The sequence below is a fragment of the Thalassophryne amazonica genome, chromosome 6 (genome assembly GCF_902500255.1).
Source record: "Thalassophryne amazonica chromosome 6, fThaAma1.1, whole genome shotgun sequence".
NCBI classification, from domain to species: domain Eukaryota; kingdom Metazoa; phylum Chordata; class Actinopteri; order Batrachoidiformes; family Batrachoididae; genus Thalassophryne; species Thalassophryne amazonica.
Window position 1 is genome coordinate 68,388,260 of NC_047108.1, and position 22,535 is coordinate 68,410,794.

The following is a 22,535-nucleotide window of genomic DNA, read 5'->3' on the forward strand; positions in this document are numbered from 1 at the left end:
ATTAATTTTTTTTTCACATCGTGCTCAGACATGGACCCGCAGCCTGGACGTACACCTGTTAAAACAGACACAGCAAAAGGCTCTGATTTGACACTTTTTTGCTTTCACTCTTTCCTCTCATATTTGAATAGTTTTTGCAGTGTGCATGCTGATTACAAACGGATCAGAAAAGTCCACAAATTTACAACACAAAGTCTGAAAAAGAGGAAATTGTACAGCTTACCTTTGAATTGGAGGTGATGATTGTAGAAAGAAAAGCTTGTTGAAGGTCAAATTAGTCCCGAATAAAGCATAATCCAGAGACAGAGAACTTTAAAACTGTCATGCACATCGGCAACATGACAAGGAGTTACAGAGTTGCAGAAGTGAAAATCAGGGTTTAAATTAATTAAATAAATAATCATAAATTGTAAATTCATGTAAATTTGATATCATAACTATTTTTATATTTATTGTGATAGTACCTGTACCTGGATGTGTTGCTGTATGTGGTTACCTGATAAAAAAAATGTTAAAAACAAAATGTTCGTTTAGTAGTTCAACACAATTGGCCTCAAAATGGTGACATTTTCTCAGTTGACGCTACTCTCTGAATAAAGGGACTCTAACAAATACTGCGGACATGAGGACAAGGCTGGCTGCGCTCGGTCTCATACCCGCTGTCGGTCACGCCATCATTTTGATTTTGTTTAAAGTGCCAAGGTCGATGTTCGCTTTGTTTTTCTTTCATTAGTTTCAGTTTTGTTTAATTCCTTTTTGCACTCTTGATTCACGGGCTTTTCGGTGATGGGAAAGGAGCAGGATCATTCGTCTACCTTTTCTTGATGATTTGTGACTTTGTGACGTTTTTCCTTCGTTCAGCTATCATCGTGTGACCGGGCCCTAACCAAGTGGTCAAAACAATCGTAAACAATGCTGTTGGATCACCCTCTGCTGAAGAGACGATATAATGACACCATTTCCAACAGACAAAACATTTTTCTGCATTGTTTATTCAGTGAAATAAAAGTTTTCATATGAGCAAAAATAATGCTGATGCTGATACCAATACATTGGCAAAAAGCTCAGATATATCGGTTGGCCAATTACACTCAACAAAAATATAAACGCAACACTTTTGGTTTTGCTCCCATTTTGTATGAGATGAACTCAAAGATCTAAAACTTTTTCCACATACACAATATCACCATTTCCCTCAAATATTGTTCACAAACCAGTCTAAATCTGTGATAGTGAGCACTTCTCCTTTGCTGAGATAATCCATCCCACCTCACAGGTGTGCCATATCAAGATGCTGATTAGACATCATGATTAGTGCACAGGTGTGCCTTAGACTGCCCACAATAAAAGGCCACTCTGAAAGGTGCAGTTTTATCACACAGCACAATGCCACAGATGTCGCAAGATTTGAGAGAGCGTGCAATTGGCACGCTGACAGCAGGAATGTCAACCAGAGCTGTTGCTCGTGTATTGAATGTTCATTTCTCTACCATAAGCCGTCTCCAAAGGCGTTTCAGAGAATTTGGCAGTACATCCAACCAGCCTCACAACCGCAGACCACGTGTAACCACACCAGCCCAGGACCTCCACATCCAGCATGTTCACCTCCAAGATCGTCTGAGACCAGCCACTCGGACAGCTGCTGAAACAATCGGTTTGCATAACCAAAGAATTTCTGCACAAACTGTCAGAAACCGTCTCAGGGAAGCTCATCTGCATGCTCGTCGTCCTCATCGGGGTCTCGACCTGACTCCAGTTTGTCGTCGGAACCGACTTGAGTGGGCAAATGCTCACATTTGCTGGCGTTTGGCACGTTGGAGAGGTGTTCTCTTCATGGATGAATCCTGGTTCACACTGTTCAGGGCAGATGGCAGACAGCGTGTGTGGCGTCGTGTGGGTGAGCGGTTTTCTGATGTCAATGTTGTGGATCGAGTGGCCCATGGTGGCGGTGGGGTTATGGTATGGGCAGGCGTCTGTTATGGACGAAGAACACAGGTGCATTTTATTGATGGCATTTTGAATGCACAGAGATACTGTGACGAGATCCTGAGGCCCATTGTTGTGCCATACATCCAAGAACATCACCTCATGTTGCAGCAGGATAATGCACGGCCCATGTTGCGAGGATCTGTACACAATTCTTGGAAGGTGAAAATGTCCCAGTTCTTGCATGGCCAGCATACTCACCGGACATGTCACCCATTGAGCATGTTTGGGATGCTCTGGACCGGCGTATACGACAGCGTGTACCAGTTCCTGCCAATATCCAGCAACTTCGCACAGCCATTGAAGAGGAGTGGACCAACATTCCACAGGCCACAATTGACAACCTGATCAATTCTACGCGAAGGAGATGTGTTGCACTGCATGAGGCAAATGGTGGTCACACCAGATACTGACTGGTATCCCCCCCCAATAAAACAAAACTGCACCTTTCAGAGTGGCCTTTTATTGTGGACAGTCTAAGGTACACCTGTGCACTAATCATGGTGTCTAATCAGCATCTTGATATGGCACACCTGTGAGGTGGGATGGATTATCTCAGCAAAGGAGAAGTGCTCACTATCACAGATTTAGACTGGTTTGTGAACAATATTTGAGGGAAATGGTGATATTTTGTATGTGGAAAAAGTTTTAGATCTTTGAGTTCATCTCATACAAAATGGGAGCAAAACCAAAAGTGTTGTGTTTATATTTTTGTTGAGTGTATATATCAGTCAGGCTCTACTGTTTTTATAAAAGAGGGGCTATATCCATAGACATTATATACATAGACGGCTCATAACTTGCTGCAACATAATCCAGCGTCGTCGCCATATTGGATGGGTCTCTTCACAACAGGCTCACACCAGAGTCAACCGGAGTCAATGGAAAGTGAGCAAATTTGTCGGTATTTTGTGCTGCTTACGGTTGCAATAACCAGCACAGTATAGAAACCAGATTACATGGGATTACCTTTCATAAATAAGATTGAACAATAATTTTGGTTATTTTACCATTTGTAATATTATGTCATGGTAACAAACGGTACTTACGTGCAGTGGTGGGCATAATTCCGCTAATCTGCTAACCGCTAGTTATTGAAGCTAAAGTTTTCATTATCGGATTAGCTTTTCAGATAACTTTGAAAACCATTATCGGACCAATTATCCTCTGATAAGTTTTTTTGCTGATAATTTTTAGACCGCTAACATATGTTTGGATGCATGATGAACACACCTTTACAGTTACAAGTATTTATTAAGTTTAAAATTAATTGAGTACCTACCTTTTAAATGTTTTGTAGTGGATGTGCAGTTCTATCCTCTGCAAACAGAGAAGAGCTGCTTCCAGAAGAAACCGCTCTATCCTCTATAAACAGAGGAGAGCTTGTTCCAAGAGAAACCACTCTATCCTTTGCAGGCAAAGGAGAACTGATCACAGAAAAGAAAAGAAAAAAAAAAGCTAATTTCTTTTGACCCCATACTGATACACTGGCAATATCACCCAAGTCATCCAGAGGTATACAGTTTTAACTTATGGTTAAAATTTTAACCAAACTAATTTCGGACAAGTTATTTAAATTAACGTTTATAAAGTGAAAATATCAGATATATGTCTTAGTTTTAAAGTATTGCACTAATTTTGAAGGTTTTAGTGTGGACATTGTGTCTCCACAAAGTGAATTATGGGTAACCTCAGTATATTCACGACAGAAGAAATGCATTTAAGACGCTCTGATCAGGGTCCACACGGACAACAGCATTAAACACTTTGTATATTGTGCCTAAAACTCTTGTGAAAATATTCTCTGGGTTTATAGATGTTGTTATTGTGTTTGTTTTATGTAATAATGCCAGAAGAAGCTCAGGTTGCTTCTCCATTATTTTCAATTGGAATCATTGCAATCGATTCCTGTTTGCTGTTTAGAGTCCTGTTTATGTCAAACACTGTCTGTCGTCTTTGTTCCAGAGTAATATGTATATATAAGATGTCTGAAATTCAGTTTGCTTTTATTAAATTCCATGCATCTTAAACATAGCAGACACGGATTATCTGGAATTTTGTTTTGGCAAGGGCAGCATGGTGGCTTAGTGGTTAGCACTGTTGCCTCACAGCGAGAAGATCATGGGTTCAATTCCCGCTTGTGGCCTTTCTGTGTGGCGTTTGCATGTTCTCCCCGTGTTTGCGTGTGTTTCCTCTGGGTGCTTCGGTTTCTTCTCACATCCAAAGACATGCGGGTTAGGTGGATTGGAATCTTTAAATTGTCCATATATATGCGAGTGGGTGTGAATGTGTTTGTTTGTCTGTTTGTGGCGCTGTGACAGACTGGCGTCCTGTCCTGGGTGTACCCCGCCTCACACTCTATGATTGCTGGGATAGGCTCCAGCTCCCCGCAACCCTTGATTGGACTAAGCGGTTGAAGGTGTGTGTGTTTTGGCAAGTTTTCACGGTCTCTACTGCCATCTACTGGCCAGTAGTGTTCAGTGTTCATGGCAGTATGAGCGTCTGGACGCTAGTAGATGGCAGTGTTCTATTTATTTAGACCCCAGTTATATCAGACGGTTGTCATATTAAAAACTTGTCTTTTTGGCTTTTTTTTTTTTACAAATAAAAAAGGCATATTTTACAAAATCACATTTATATGTAAACACCAGCACACACACCTCACATTAGTGTGTTGGTTTTTACATAGAAAGAATGAGTCAACCAATCAGTATTAGCGGAGGCACATTTTACCCATAATCCCTTTGGCATCTGTCTGTGTTTGTTACAAAACTTCAGAATTAGTGCATTATTTAAAATTAAAAGATGTATGTTATATTTTAACTTTGTAAAATGACAGAATTGACATTAATGGAGTTATTCTATCGGTATTAATTTTATTAATAAATCAAATCCATAAGTCAGCTATGCTTTATTTTCCAAGACCTCCACCTCACGGCAACACTTCTACTGAGTAGAGAGTTGAGCTTTGCTGCACCTCGCAACTGTTTCACTGCTAGAAGCTATGTAGTAAATAGGAGCTTCCTGCAGTGGGCAGGACTCACAAAGACAGAAGTGCTGACTCATTGTTTGGGTCTGGTGGTCGCTTTTAATGCTACCAGAAGCAATCGTGGTGTTAAAACTCAAAATCAGCTTGTTAGTAGTTGTAAGCGTACTGGAGACTATACTGGAAGTTATCGGTTAGCTGTAGCTTCTGATAAATTTTTGGGTGGTTTATCGGTTTAGCTTTATAAAAGATAACTTTTTAGTTAGCTGATTATCTGTTATCAAAGCTATCCTTTTGGTTAGCTGTGCCCACCACTGTTTACGTGTAACGTTATTACAGCAGGAACCGATACTCTCTCATTAGCTGTGTTTCCATCCAATTAGTATCGCAACTCATGCAAATTTTCATTAATGCGGCCAAAGGAAGAGTGGATTTGTGCACGTTTCCATCCACTTGTTATGCACTTTTGTTTCACAATTTTTTGGAATTGAGTGGAGTCTGTATTTCACAAAGTAAGGCTGCACCACATCGCAAAATTAACTCCACTGGAGTTACAGAGTGTTAGCACACGCAAGAAGCTGTGCAACACAGTTCTTTTTCAAGGCTTTTAGCTCTCCAGCCCCAGTCAAAAGCCTGGCAAGGTAGTTTAAGACCCTGGAATGAACCTGAAACTTTCTTTTCCTGGCCTTGAAAAAAATGTTAATCTTTGTAAGCAAAAATCCACACACCCTAAGCGTTCCCATGCAATGTTAATGAAACCCAGACTAAGGACCTCAGTGGGGTTGACAGTTGGACTGTTTGAATTTAGGGGTGGTTCCAGAGTAGCATATATAAGATGCCTGGAAGTAGGTTTAGGTTTGAGACATTCCATGCGAGTTGTAGGTAGCAGACCCAAAATCTTTGATATTGCTGGAACAGCCAATGGGCCATCCTCAAATTCAACGTCATCCAATGTAGTAATGGGTATTAAGTTTGCAAAGCAAAACTTAATATAACAGATAAACTGCAATATCACCATAGTGGATTTCCTGCACTAATTTCCCCGCTAAGCTAATGGATTCCACATCCACATTTGTCATCAACCTTGCAGGGTCTCTAATCACCTGCTCTGTGGCCTGCTGTAATTGTAAATGTAGATGCTGTAAACAATTCAAGCAATCATCTTGCCTGAGTGTGATGTACACACAATGTGCTGGTGGATTTGAGATTGTTAAGATTAAAGGTTGTTGTGGAGAATTGATTTCCACACTAAAGCAGATTACAATACCAAAAAAAAACCCATCTTCACTCTCACTGACTCATGCATGAGAGCTTGAATAAAAGAAAATTGTGTAGAGCTCATACATGAGCTGTGGAGGTGGAGATGAATTTCTGTGTTCAGATCCCAGCGGGGACTTACCATTGAGGAAGTTCCGCTGCGTTTCAAGAATCTGAACCACGTCATTGACCCAGGCCCTGCAGATCTCAGTGGAGGAAGCCTGTAGCTGGAAGCGCACCAAACTTCCATCGGGGTTGCGTGACGTCAACGCAAAACGTGCATCATCACCACCATCCACACTCGGCTCCACCCCCAGGCAGCTCACCTGGAACACACCACATCCTGCTCACATCTGACAGGCATTTGTGAGGCACCAGAGGTTAAACACTCCACTGAGCCGCTAACGTCTCCCCGCTATGTGGTTATGTAACGTGCTGATTTAAGCAACAGTCAAGGTTGGGTGTTCCTCCTGTGCAGATTATGAATCCCTTTTGGTTTTTCATGAAAACATCCAGATAGGTGGTCACTACAGTGCAGCGGTTACTCACCTTTATGCTGTTCTTAAAGATGTATCCAGGAAGAGAGAAGCCTTTCTTCCTCTCTATTGGCTCACTGAAGATGACCAGCTGTTCAAACAGGAAGACCCGTCTCTCCTTAGCTCGGGACAAGAAGCTGCTGTCCTGCTCTGTAACAGTGAAAGTGTCTTGCTGCAACAGCTTTCCCTGAGCTGTGATCTTCCCCTGGTACAGCCGTAAAACAAAAGAAACAGATAAAAATGCCTGCACTCTGGCTTTTACAGCCTGAATAGTTGGCACAGGAAATGTTTTGGAGACTCTGAAGGGCAGCCTGAATTCCACAGACTTACCTCAAAGCCTTGCAGTCGGCCAACATTCATCATGTCATTGCAGCGTTTTGGCACAAAGCACATCACTTCTACTGCTTTCTGTTTAAAAATCAAAAGCCAGTTACTAAGAATACAAACTGATAAACTTCTGCACTTAAAACAACACTTTAAATGGTGCATTTTAAGCATCGGGACACCCACCTCTAATTCCTCTGTGTCCATCCCAGCTTTGGTATAATACTTCAGGAAGTCCTGTTCAAATAAACACACCACAGCATTCCAGGTGAGGACGTCTGGAAGAGTATTTATGGGTTGCTGAAATCACCATTCATTTGAATGCCAGAGGACAACGGTTTATATTTAGAGGAGGATTTATGACACCGATGCCATTTTATGGCCTCCTTCAAAGACCATCATGTATATTTCCACATTGTTTAATCCTAAACATGAATAGTTTTCCTCTGTAACTGGAAGGCAGGCTGTGTGCAAACAGTGCATTTGGAGTTTCGGCATGTAGGTACAATATGGTATTAGCAATATATCTGTAAAAGCCGCTGATGACGTGTTTTCATATGCGCTGTATGTAGGCAGCTCATGCAAAATGAAAACAGGTACAGCGAAAGGAGTTCAAAGCAGGTGCAGAAGAAAAGTTAAGCTGACCATAAAGTACGTGACAGCACACTTTGATACTGCCATAACATAAATGCATCAACATGATGAAGAACGGTCTTCAAAAAAGACAGAATAATATGTCTCAGGTTGCGCTCATATCTGGTCCAGGCACCAAAGGAGGAGGGTGGAGGAAGCGCATAACAATTGTTACATCTGTGCTCCATGCAGATGTTCAGAGTGAGAGAAAAAAATATCTATATTATAATAGTCAAGCGGCCTCTGTATGTGTGCATGCATGTGTGCGTGAGTATGGCTTCGATTATGCAAAAACTGGGGAGAGCTGACATTTGTCATTTGTATGCTTATGTATTTTGGGTCAAGGATGAACACTGCAAAACGGAAGCTTGATAGGACAGCTATTTTTGGAGAAATTAGCAATTGTAGCTAACCAATAAACAATGGATGCTGTGCTGCAATGCACCATGGGATTTCGGAGTTTTGAGGTTTTAGATGTTGTTATTGTGGTTCATGTTAGTTTAACAGTGTTGCTAGTGTTACTGATTTATTGTGGTTGTTGTAGCTCAGTTCGTTTAGTCAGTTTAGATAAGTCTCATGTTCCTATTACCATGAGTGACTGGTGGTACCATGAATGAAATGTTTAGTGGTTTTAATGTCTTCAGCCAGTGTTTTGTTTGTCAAATTAACACCACCTGTCTACAGCAGCTGTGCATGCTTGCTCCTATTTTCTGGAATCATGCCATTCCAGCAGGGGGTGGTAAGTCACCTTTATAATAAAAGCATGAGTGATTTTGATTTGATGTATGTACATAATACAACTCCAATTCCAATGAAGTTGGGACGTTGTGTAAAATGTAAATAAATACAGAATACAATGATTTACAAATCAACTTCAAACTATATTCAATTGAATACATGACAAAGACAAGATATTTAATGTTTAAACTGATAAACGTTATTGTTTTTGTGCAAATATTTGCTCATTTTGAAATGGATTTCTGCAACATGTTTCAAAAAAGCTGGAACAGTGGTATGTTTACCACTGTGTCAATAAGTGTTTGGGAACTGAGGACACTAATTGTTGAAGCTTTGTAGGTGGAATTCTTTCCCATTCTTGTTTGATGTACGACTTCAGTTATTCAACAGTCCGGGGTCTCCGTTGTCCTATTTTACACTTCATAATGCGCCACACATTTTCAATGGGTGACAGGTCTGGACTGCAGGCAGGCCAGTCTAGTACCCGCACTCTTTTACTACGAAGCCATGCTGTTGTAACATGTGCAGAATGTGGCTTGGGATTGTCTTGCTGAAATAAGCAGGGACGTCCCTGAAAAAGATGTTGCTTGGATGGCAGCATGTGTTGCTCCAAAACCTGGATGTACCTTTCAGCACTGATGGAGCCATCACAGATGTGTAAGTTGCCTGTGCCATAGGCAACTTACACATCTGTGATTTGTGAATACTCTTCAACCTATATTCAATTGAATACACCACAAATACAAGATGTTTAATGTTCAAACTGATAAACTTTGTTTTTATGCAAATATTTGCTCATTTTGAAATGGATGCCTGCAACACGTTTTCAAAAAAGCAGGGACATGTGTTGCTCCAAAACCTGGATGTACCTTTCAGCATTGATGGTGCCATCACAGATGTGTAAGTTGCCCATGGCATAGGCACTAATGCACCCCCATACCATCACAGATCTGGATGGTCTTTTTCCTCTTTTGTCCAGAGGACACGACGTCCATGATTTCCAAAATCAATTTGAAATGTGGAAAAGTGTGCTGTCAGACCACAGCACACTTTTCCACTTTGCATCTGCCCGTTTCAAATGAGCTCGGGCCCAGAGAAGGCCACAGCATTTCTGGATGTTGTTGATGTATAGCTTTCGCTTTGCATGGCAGAGTTTTAACTTGCACTTATAGATGTAGAGATCAACTGTGTTAACTGACAATGGTTTTCTGAAGTGTTTGAGCCCATGCGGTAAAATCCTTTACACAATGTCGGTTTTTAATGCAGTGCCACGTGAGGAATCAAAGGTCACGGGCATTCAATATTGGTTTTTGGCCTTGCAGCTTACGTGCAGAAAGTTCTCCAGATTCTCTGAATCTTCTGATTATATTATGGACTGTAGATTATGGAATCCCTAAATTCCTTGCAATTGAACGTTGAGAAATATTGTTCTTAAACTGTTGGACTATTTATGCACGCAGTTGTTCACAAAGTGGTGATCCTCACCCCATCTTTGCCTGTGAATGGCTGAGCCTTTTGGGGATGCTCCTTTTATACCCAATCATGACACTCTCCTGTTTCAAATTAACCTGTTCACCTGTGGAATGTTCCAAACAGGTGTTCTTTGAGCATTCATCAACTTTCCCAGTCTTTTGTTGCCCCTGTCGCAGCTTTTTTGAAAGATGTTGCAGGCATCCATTTCAAAATAAGCAAATATTTGCACAAAAAAGTCTATGAGTTTGAACAATAAATATCTTGTCTTTGTGGTGTATTCACTTGAATATAGGTTGAAAAGGATTTGCAAATCATTGTATTCTGTTGTAACATTCACACAACATCCCAACTTCATTGAAATTGTGGTTGCATAACTGTAAACATTAAAAATACAAAAATACATGAATGACACAAGAAAGGGTTAACACTTATTTCCATTGCACTCCATTTAAAAATCAAATAAGAAAATAGAAATATAAATAAAATAATAATAGTGTGTATGTGATAACAATAACCTAAACAATTTATAAATACTTTAAGACAGTAAATTAGCATTAAAAATTACATAATTAACAAGAAATAAAGGGGTTGAGTTCTTCTTCTAAAAAGTTTTGAGTTCTAAGGTTCTAAAAATATTCTGGACTCACACGCCAATCCAACGCATTAAACAAGCTTTGCTTAATTTATTACCACCCTTACCACAAAAATGTCAGCTACCGATTTTATAAACACTACCCAGTCTACAGCCTGTGGATCCCCACAGGCAACACGCTAGTATATGTTTAAATTGGCCACAACTCACAGCACTCCAAACGCTGCTATGTGTATACAAGATACAATTTTGTTGTAACAATTTGATGAATTGTGTAGTGTGCACTGTGTGCACTGTACCGAGTTGAATGTGCACTGTGCAAGAGGTTATAATTGTGTGGGGTTTTTTTCTTTAATAACAAACACAGAAATACATTCACTGTGCACAGAACAAACTTTGATGCCCAATGAGTACATGCTTACAGAGGAATAAATGTCTTGGCCACATGTGCTGACAAAATTATTATTCAGCTTGTGCTCAGAAATGATTCTGAATCAATCAAATCAAATGATGGGAATGGATTATATTTTGTTGTGCACACATAGCATGTCAAGCACTTCAAGTTTTGTTTGCATTTTTTCCTCACTGTGGAAGTCGGGTCATTAAAGGTACATTTTTCTTTCTTTCTGTCAGCTGCTCCCATTGAGGATTCTAAACAGAAACATCCACCTCCACCTCACACAAATTCTTTATGGAAGCCCAGGAATTTGGCCCATGGGTGAGTGTGATGAATGGAACTTTTTTCATGTCATCATTTATGTACCATGAAATAATTAAAACTTTATGTCACCCATGTCTAGTGTCCACACATGCATGCGTCCTGTGAGTGGCTGCACTCTGAATAATGTGTGACTTCTTTTTCACCTTAAGCAGCAGCTGGTACTTCATGATCCTCTGAACAGGTTTAATGAGCAGGTCGTTCAGCTGCAGCCTGTGGCCCAGCTGCTGCCGCAGCTCCTGACACACACACACACACGCACACACACACAGCAACAGTCAGCAAGACAGTGACAGCAGCAAAATGACAGCTATCTGACAATAAATCCATCCATTTTTCTGCCATGTACTGAACACACATGGCAGCTCAAATACACACGATTATGTCCACTGTACATACAGACACAGTCAGATATAAGGAGATCTTAATTGTTTCATTACAGCTCCAATGTGCTGATGTACAGAAGCAAAGTTTGAAAAATTGTGTCACTGTTCAAATATTTAAGGACTTGTGGGAACAGTTTCTGGAAAACTCTGTGATTTGTGGGATAAGAGATATTTATAGCAGCACAGTGACTTAGTGGTTAGCACTGTTGCCTCACAGCAAGAAGGCTGTGGGATCGCATCCCCACCTCTGACCTTTCTGTGTGGAGTTTGCATGTTCTCCCCATGCCCGTGTAGGTTCCTCCAGGTGCTCCAGCTAATCCCACATCCAAAGACATGCAGGTTAGGTGGGTTGGTGTCTGTAAGTTGCTTGTAGGTGTACGTGTGGGTGTGAATGTGTTTATTTGTCTATATGTGGCCCTGTGATAGTCTGGCGTCCTGTCCAGGGTGTACCGCGCCTCACGCCCTATGACTGCTGGGATAGGCTCCAGCCCCCCGCGACCCTTAATTGGAGTAAGTGGGTGTTGAAAATGGAATGAAGAGATATTTACCTCAAGTAAGATTCAATGTACTCCGAGACAATGTGCTCTGACTTGGGCTTATTTGACAGTACACAACATACATATGTAGCCGCCTCTCCTGCATCAAAGAAAAAATAAGCATTTAAAATGTGAGCACACCACACACACACACACATGCACAGAATTTAGACAGACTGACAGACACAAATTTGCCACCCACTGAGGAAAAGAAACTTAATTAAAAGGAACTTAATAACAATAATAATAATAATAATAATAATAATAATAATAATAATATCACAATTTCAACCAAACAATACAAAGTGTTTCAAAAAATAAATTAAAATAAAAATAAATATAAAGTTGGGCTGCATGATTAATCACATTGCAATCAAACCTGTGAATGAAAGGGACATTTTAAATAAATGAATAAGTCGCCTTCACGGGCATACACTACATTAAAATACAGATCAGTTTTATTCGGTCGTTTGCTATTTCATATGTTTGAGGTTTGAAATTAAACATCCCCAAGTTCCATAATTCAATGACTGTGCTCACAGAAATTCTATATAAACATAATTTAGGTCTATCTCAGCTTGTTTCTGTGACATATGAAACTGAAGTACCATCAAAATGCTTTAATTTTGCCTCAGATTATTGAAAGATAACCCGTACTCTATGGCCCAGGCTTACCATTCTATTCCAAACACCTGTCTAAAAAGATAATAATCAAGGTGATAGGTGTTATATCACACAGTAATTCCACATTAATTGAGATGCAACAGATGTCAAAATATATTTCACAATGCTCTTGCTCATTAAGATTTAATAACTAGGGAAAGAAAATTACAAGACCGTACATTTAGCATTGTATTTGCAAACTGCAATTGTGAGATTCCCACACTAATTGTCACATTAGCTACAAATGACAATGACACAGAGTTAGCTTTGTCACTTGATGGGTGTTCCAGGGGGACCTGCCCCACTACATCTCCATAAGATGTCTTGTAAGTCACCTCAAAGGTGTTATCTAGCTACAAATATGGTGTATCTGGATTTAGAAATGTTTATTTCTTGCTAACTTTTACAAAACACATGAGAAACATAAGTTGTTTCAGAGCATATTCTGCAATCTTGAAAATATTTTATTTGAGTGAACACCCACCTGATGTTAGGCTGCCCATTCACTCTGACTGGCAGTCGCCATGTCATGTCACTCAGTATTTACATAGAATAGATTTCAGGTCTATTTTGGCCCCACCTATCTTGTGGCAGAGCGACCGTTGTCTCTCCCACTCTGATTGAAAATGAATGGCAAGTCATCACTTTGCCTCTGTCGCTTGCTGTAGCTAATGTGACCAAAGCGTAGGTGTTGTAATTTGGATGTCCAGGCTGCTCTCTGGGATGTGCTCAGAAATCGCATGGACACCATAGCTGGCCTATACACAGGTACTGTGACAGCTGTACTGGGCAAGGGTAGGAACTCAGAATTTCCCCAGTGAATACTGGCATTCATCAGGGATGTATCTGATACACTGTTCAATACTTGCATGAAAAGGGTGTTGGGTAGCGCTGTGGAAACTAGCAGTACCGTTTGAATGACTTTGTGTCAAATGAATGGCCACTAAGAAAGTTTAAGATATAAGGAATATTAGTTTACAATAGTATATAGTTGCTTACAACCCCTGGCAAAAATTATGAAATCACCGGTCTCGGAGGATGTTCATTCAGTTGTTAATTTTGTAGAAAAAAAGCATATCACAGACATGACACAAAACTAAAGTCATTTCAAATGGCAACGTTTCTGGCTTTAAGAAAACACTATAAGAAATCAGGAAAAAAAATTGTGGCAGTCAGTAACGGTTACTTTTTTAGACCAAGCAGAGGGAAAAAATATGGACTCACTCAATTCTGAGGAATAATTATGGAATCACCCTGTAAATTTTCATCCCAAAACTACACACCTGCATCAAATCAGATCTGCTCGTTAGTCTGCATCTAAAAAGGAGTGATCACACCTTGGAGAGCTGTTGCACCAAGTGGACTGACATGAATCATGGCTCCAACACGAGAGATGTCAATTGAAACAAAGGAGAGGATTATCAAACTCTTAAAAGAGGGTAAATCATCACATAATGTTGCAAAAGATGTTGGTTGTTCACAGTCAGCTGTGTCTAAACTCTGGACCAAATACAAACAACATGGGAAGGTTGTTAAAGGCAAACATACTGGTAGACCAAGGAAGACATCAAAGCGTCAAGACAGAAAACTTAAAGCAATATGTCTCAAAAATCGAAAATGCACAACAAACAAACAAATGAGGAACGAATTGGAGGAAACTGGAGTCAACATCTGTGACCAAACTGTAAGAAACCGCCTAAAGGAAATGGGATTTACATATAGAAAAGCTAAATGAAAGCCATCATTAACACCTAAACAGAAAAAAACAAGGTTACAATGGGCTAAGGAAAAGCAATCGTGGACTGTGGATGACTGGATGAAAGTCATATTCAGTGATGAATCTCGAATCTGCATTGGGCAAGGTGATGATGCTGGAACTTTTGTTTGGTGCCGTTCCAATGAGATTTATAAAGATGACTGCCTGAAGAGAACATGCAAATTTCCACAGTCATTGATGATATGGGGCTGCATGTCAGGTAAAGGCAATGGGGAGATGGCTGTCATTACATCATCAATAAATGCACAAGTTTATGTTGATATTTTGGACACTTTTCTTAACCCATCAATTGAAAGGATGTTTGGGAATGATGACATCATTTTTCAAGATGATAATGCATCTTGTCATAGAGCAAAAACTGTGAAAACATTCCTTGCAAAAAGACACATAGGGTCAATGTCATGGCCTGCAAATAGTGGATCTTAATCCAATTGAAAATCTTTGGTGGATGTTGAAGAAAATGGTCAATGACAAGGCTCCAACCTGCAAAGCTGATCTGGCAACAGCAATCAGAGAAAGTTGGAGCCAGATTGATGAAGAGTATTGTTTGTCACTCATTAAGTCCATGCCTCAGAGACTGCAAGCTGTTATAAAAGCCAGAGGTGGTGCAACAAAATACTAGTGATGTGTTGGAGCGTTCGTTTGTTTTCATGATTCCATAATTTTTTCCTCAGAATTGAGTGATTCCATTTTTTTTTTTCCCTCTGCTTGGTCTAAAAAAAGTAACTGTTACTGACTGACACAATTTTTTTTTTTGCTGATTTCTTATAGTGTTTCTTAAAGCCAGAAAGCTGCCATTTGAAATGACTTTAGTTTTGTGTCATGTCTGTGATCTGATTTTTTTCTACAAAACAACTGAATGAACATCCTCCGAGGCCGATGATTCCATACTTTTTCCCAGGGGTTCTAGTTGCATCATCTCTGTTTTCCACATTTGGTAATTATTTGTTGCACTTAGTTTTAGTTGTTATTTTGCTGTCAGTAATACAGTCAAAGCAGATGGTCACTCCTCTGAGTCTGGTCTGCTTGAAGTTTCTTCCTATAATCAAAAGTACCTGAGGGAGTTTTTCCTGACCACTGTTGCAAGTGAAGAGTTCAGATGCAAAACCCATTTTTTAAATGGAGAAAAATGCAGTTGAAAATGGAGATTTAAAGGAAACCATATTCGGAAAGGCACAGACTTTCATCAATAAAATGAAAACAGTTTGTTCAAATTCTTTCATATTTTGCACACTGACGGTCCCCTTGACAGCCAAGTACATGTTGGCCTCAACTAAAAACTTATAATTTTGCAGATACTGGGTTTTGCATCTGAACTCTTCAAGTGTACATGCTCTGGTCTAACCTTTGTGAAGTGCCTTGAGGTGAATTATGTTGTAATTTGGTACTGCATAAATAAATTGAATTGAAACTGAACTGATTTATCAGTTGCATCAGCTATGACATTTTGGATATGTGGTATGTTTCTCAGGGTATGATCCAGCATGCAAGTGCCTCAGTGTAAAGGACCCCAGCAGCTGGAGAAGGCCAACAGGACATCCCCATTTCACATGAATGCAACAGATGGTACTGTGGAACTATGTGTAGTGTGGAACTATGCTTCCTCTCCTAATTAAAATTATTAGCAACGGAACAGGTCTCAGCCTCACTAAATCTAAATTCTGGGTCTGTTAGTGAAGCACAGGGCTACCTGCCGATGACCACCTTAGTAATCTCTTTGCTTCCCTGTTGATTACTGCTGGTGAATTAATGCCTTAGGACTTAGGTGCAGTTATTTCCGGCTGACTGATTTTGCTCTTTTTCTCTCTGTCCAAGGCACTGATGACACCTTCACTACAATCTTTGGTGTGTCACGTGAGGTGAATCTGCCTTACGATTGGATTTTGGAAAACTATGTGACAGTGAACCAATTCTGATTGGACACTCACACTGCTCACATCATCACACAGCTTCTATGAGGAGTACAAAGATGGTGGACGGTGGCTCGAAAGTACATGGAGTTAACTTTTCAGCAAAAAAAGTAAGTTTCTATCTCATATCATTAAAAAATTATTTATAATTTAGTAAAACTTGGTCTTAGCCGTCGTATACGACGTCGGCCCCAGAGGGTTAACTAGTTTACGCATTTCAGTTTATGGATCAATTACTTCAGGAAACCTTGATCACAAAGCTTATCTCTGTGTCAGGTGGTGAGTTTGACTGGGTGGTACACCTGTCAAATGGTAATGTAGGTCCCAAAATCAGGGAGGAAAGAAACCTTCCTTGAAGACTCCAGTAAAGTTAGAAAGATATTCACAGATTCGAAGTTCACGGCTCAATAAATCTTAAGAGAAACACTGTAGAAAACAAACAACAGTAGTTTCTAACCTTATGGCCCTTTTACACATAACACAAAATTGGGTGAAAGAAGCAGGAACCAGACGAAAAAGAGTGAGAAAGACTGATTTGGCGAACAGTAAAAAATTCCACCTGCTGTTGGGAGGGACACACGGTCGGACAGGCATGAATGGTCTGGCGTTGACGGTGTATGCTCATGGGCACGCGCACAAATACAGTGCCAGCACGTGGAAAGTGTGACACCATATCACGCTCCCACAGCAGTGAAGCAATTAAATGCTGGACATATGTACATAAATCAATGAAAATATGGAAGCACAAAATAATGCGAGAGCACAGATTCAGAAAATTATAGGAACAATGAATGTACTCTTTAAATGTAACACAATCATGGTACTAGTAATGAATCTGTTCTCACTGTAAAAAACAACAAAAAAACAAAAACAAACACACACACACAAAACAAGCAAAAGCAGTTTATAATATTTAATTCCTGCTATAAATAGCGAACAATACAAGTATCATCCTTCTGTTCCTCTGTACATGACCCATGGCCATGGACATAAACAAGGTAATGGACTGACACGAATGAAGCCTTGCTCTCATATCATGTCCACATCAGCCGGCTCCGCGTGTCCAGCTGTCCAGGCGTGGTGAAGGACAGCGCGTCATGTGGACTATAACTCACGTAATATTCATCCCCATGATGTTGTCAGAAATGGTGGCCCTCTTAGAGAGCCATGTTTGTAAGCTAGATTAGCTTCTTAGCTCAGTGGAGTTAGATGTTACGAGCACTCCAGACGAGCTTAAACGGGCTGCATTTATATAGCTCAATGCCTCACATTCACCCTGATGTCAGGGTGCTGCCATACAAGGTACGCACTATACACCGGGAGCAACTAGGGATTCAGGACCTTGCCCAAGGGCCCTTAGTGATTTTCCACCCAGGCTGGGATTTGAACCGAGGATCCTGTGGTCTCAAGCCCAACACTTTAAACACTAGACCATCACCTCCCCTATTTAGTGTTGGATTGGCTAGCATGACCATTAGCATTAGCTTAGCTCAGCCGGCTAAAGACGACAGCTTTTGGACTACTGTTAGGCAGAAGAATTCTCATAAGGCTTGCTGCCTGGTTGTGGTACCCAGCTCGCAGTCACCATTACCAGTAGTGAACCTTTTCAGCCTTAGCTAAGCTGATTGACAGCCCTCCAAGCCCACGGTTAACTTCTACCCCTATCTCCAGGCCAGAACACCACGTCTTAGTGATATTCAAAATTTGACTCCCATATAAATTTCCTTAAATTTTTCTAAAAGGCATTTTTCCAAAGTGAGTGCTGAAGTCTAACCAGCAGTAGACACTGATGTGTTCAGTGAATTTGGTGCAATCCCACCTTGTATTGTATTACTGAATATTTTTCTGGTGTGTCTTTTCATTTTTGCACTTTGTAGACGGTCCCTTTGCTTCCATTTCACAGCCGTCTGCTTGTTCAGATCAATATTATTTTTCCAGCTCAGAGAATGGCTCATATCGACAAAAATATATGAGTTCTACAGGGAGCAGGTAATTAGAGAACCTGCAGGGCCTCTTATTAATGTTGGTATGGAGACCATTAGCATAGCGGGGAAAATAGTGCAGGAAATCCACTATGGTGACTGTGTAGTTTATGTGCTAAGGAGGGACATTTTTCAAACTGAAACTGTGGCCTGTTTCCACAGAGGCACCCATAAAAAGTGTAGAGGAATATGTTTTGCACATTTCGTGCTCATTACTACACTGAATAAACACTAAAATTAAGGGTGCCCCACTGGCTGTTTTCTGCAACATCAGACATTCCGTGTCTGCTGTCGTCAGCCCATGTGGAATTTCACAAACTCAAACTTAATCTAAGGTATGATACTATATTACTTGGACGACCTCCGAATACAAAAAGCCAAAATGATAACCCCAGTGAGGTCCTTAATTTTGGATCGTTTTAAACGTGAGGTCACCTTCCCTCAAAATCACTGTTGAAAAAATTATCTACAAACCCCTGGCAAAAAATTATGTATCACCGGCCTCGGAGGATGTTCATTCAGGTTGTTTAATTTTTGTAGAAAAAAAAAGCAGATCACAGACATGACCACAAAACTAAAGTCATTTCAAATGGGCAACATTCTGGCTTTAAAGAACACTATAAAAATCAGAAAAAAAAATTGTGCAGTCAGTAACGGTTACTTTTTAGAACAAGCAGAGGGAAAAAAATATGGAATCACTCAATTCTGAGGAAAAAATTATGGAATCATGAAAAACCAAAGAATGCTCCAACACATCACTAGTATTTTGTTGCACCACCTCTGGCTTTTATAACAGCTTGCAGTCTCTGAGGCATGGACTTAATGAGTGACAAACAGTACTCTTCATCAATCTGGCTACAACTTTCTCTGATTGCTGTTGCCAGATCAGCTTTGCAGGTTGGAGCCTTGTCATGGACCATTTTCTTCAACTTCCACCAAAGATTTTCATTTGGATTAAGATCTGGACTATTTGCAGGCCATGACATTGACCCTATGTGTCTTTTTGCAAGGAATGTTTTCACAGTTTTTGCTCCATGGCAAGATGCATTATCATCTTGAAAAATGATTTCATCATCCCCAAACATCCTTTCAATTGATGGGATAAGAAAAGTGTCCAAAAATATCAATGTAAACTTGTGCATTTATTGATGATGTAATGACAGCCATCTCCCCAGTGCCTTTACCTGACATGCAGCCCCATATCATCAATGACTGTGGAAATTTACATGTTCTCTTCAGGCAGTCATCTTTATAAATCTCATTGGAACGGCACCAAACAAAAGTTCCAGCATCATCACCTTGCCCAATGCAGATTCGAGATTCATCACTGAATATGACTTTCATCCAGTCATCCACAGTCCACGATTGCTTTTCCTTAGCCCATTGTAACCTTGTTTTTTCTGTTTAGGTGTTAATGATCTCTTTTGTTTAGCTTTTCTGTATGTAAATCCCATATCCTTTAGGCGGTTTCTTACAGTTCGGTGACAGACGTTGACTCCAGTTTCCTCCCATTCGTTCCTCATTTGTTTTGTTGTGCATTTTCGATTTTTGAGACATATTGCTTTAAGTTTTCTGTCTTGACGCTTTGATGCCTTCCTTGGTCTACCAGTATGTTTGCCTTTAACAACCTTCCCATGTTGTTTGTATTTGGTCCAGAGTTTAGACACAGCTGACTGTGAACAACCAACATCTTTTGCAACATTGCATGATGATTTACCCTCTTTTAAGAGTTTGATAATCCTGTCCTTTGTTTCAATTGACACTCTCTCGTGTTTGGAGCCATGATTCATTGTCAGTCCACTTTGGTGCAACAGCTCTCCAAGGTGTGATCACTCAGTTTTTAGAGTGCAGACTAACGAGCAGATCTGATTTGATGCAGTGTTAGTTTTGGGGATGAAAAATTTACAGGGTGATTCCATAATTTATTCCTCAGAATTGAGTGAGTCCATTTTTTTTTTCCCTCTGCTTGGTCTAAAAAAGTACCGTTACTGGACTGCCCACAATTTTTTTTCTTGATTTCTTATAGTTTTTCTTAAGCCCGAAAGTTGCCATTTTGAAAATGACTTTAGTTTTGTGTCATGTCTGTGATCTGCTGTTTTTTTCCACAAAATTAAACAACTGAATGAACAGTCCTCCAAGGGCCGGTGGATTTCCATAATTTTTTGCCAGGGGTTGTAAGTATGGAACGCCGCCTAGATAGTCCTCCTCATAGATTGTCCTCCCCTTAAATGAGCCTGTTCCACCTGCGTACACATCTAGTCATATCCCTCGCATTACAAAGCACGGCGGAGGTGTTGCTTTTATTCATGAATCTGGATTTAGCTTACTGGTTCTTTGGGGTCTAAAACATAAGCCGTTTGAACATTTGACTCTCTCTGCTCTGCTCAAGATGTCACACACAGCCAAGGTTGGAAGACTAAAACTCAAACATGTTACTTTGTCACCCTATATAGACCCCCGGGCCCATATTCTGAATTCTTAGATGAATTTAGTGAGTTTATCTCAAATTTGGCAAACCCTGGAGATAACATTCTGATTGTTAGTGACTTTAAAATTCATGGAAACAAACCTTGTGATCGCTCCACCTACACCAAAACCACACCCCCAAAACATACACACCTTGATTCAGTGATCATTTACGGGGCCTCGATCATACGTCTACAAGTCAAGAGTGAAAATGGCTCAAAACTAGAAGTATTCCACCTCATGTGGTGAAGTGCTATTCTGGACTATAAGCACGCACTGTTGGCTACAAAATGAGCCTACTACTCCGATTTGATTAAACAAAAAACAAGTATAATTCTGTTCTTGTTTTGACACTGTGGCAACACTTAGGACAATCCACCTGTAGGTCATTTCTTTTTTTTACCACTCAAGATTTCTTAGATTTATTTTGAAAAGAAAATAGATGACATTAGGTCAAATATATCCGCATGCCTTAAGGCTCACTGACACTTGCAACGAATTTGATGCCGCACTTGCACGCCCTGTGTCGTGCAGGAGAGTAAACTTGTCTTTAATGGGTGCAGACTGAAAGCAAGAGCAAAATTGAATTTTGAAATGTTCAAAAAATCCTTCACGGATAAATGTCATGCAACGTGGCGCGCTCTGCTCGCCAATACTACGTGCGGCTCATCAAGTGGAGTAAAGAAGAAGAGAACAGAGCGAGTGGTAGCATCAGAGTGCAGCTCGTCTGAACGATTATAATGAGATGTTAAATCTATCACAAAAACACTTTTACAGCTGCACACAAGAAGGAAAGAACATGCAACTGTTTTACCAAGCCATGGTAATGCAAACATGACAAAAAATTACCTTTTTAGGCGGCTCCAAATGCTTTCTCCAGCTCCGGCTGGAGCAGTCCTCTGTGATTCAGGAAGCAATTAGAGCCGTTTTCAGCAGCCAACTTGCAGAGAAAATGATTAATCCACTATGAAATAATTATTTTATATACGCAGCGTCCAGCACTCAGCGCATGGCAGTCGGTGGAACAAAGCACGGCGTCCAGCTGGGAACACAGCGGGTGGGATCGTCACGACGATGTGCGTGCAAGTGTGTGCATCAAGTGTATGCCTCACCTAGATTTGCTGAATTTTATATTATTTATTTGGGTATTTATTTGTAACCTCCACTAAAGGCACATCGTCTTTTTCCACAGTATACTAACAAAACTGTTTAAGGACCTGTGACCTACACTTGGGCCACAGGTGATGTATCAGTGATGGGACCCATATCAGTAACAGGGTGCAGTGGCTGGACTTTTGTGTTGGAAAAATAAAATATAAGACTCAATAAGGTTTAAGTCACAAAAAATAGGAGACAATTAATCAAAGGTTCTACTTTTCTGATTTGTCATTTTAGAATTCTGACCCAATCTTAATGTGTGCTATCACACGTGTCTGTCCAGTCTGTGCATCTTAAGGCTTTCTGTGTCACATGTGTGCAAACACCCACAAGTGATTTTTAAACACGCTCACTGGGTGGAAGTTTCTGGATTTAATGGGGGCAGATGCTGACTCACCAATTCATGCCTTTGTC

General features: G+C 40.3%; 1 protein-coding gene across 1 annotated transcript in view; it reads right to left on the bottom strand.

The window, feature by feature from the left end:
- Positions 1-22,535, bottom strand: part of arhgef25a (Rho guanine nucleotide exchange factor (GEF) 25a) — a 370,615-nt gene that overhangs the window by 21,108 nt on the left and 326,972 nt on the right. The window contains exons 12-14 of the mRNA XM_034172401.1: positions 7,096-7,173; positions 6,779-6,970; positions 6,372-6,555 (exon numbers count right to left, since the gene is read on the bottom strand). Coding sequence (XP_034028292.1) covers positions 6,372-6,555; positions 6,779-6,970; positions 7,096-7,173 — 454 coding nt within the window. The remainder of the gene's footprint in view (positions 1-6,371; positions 6,556-6,778; positions 6,971-7,095; positions 7,174-22,535) is intronic.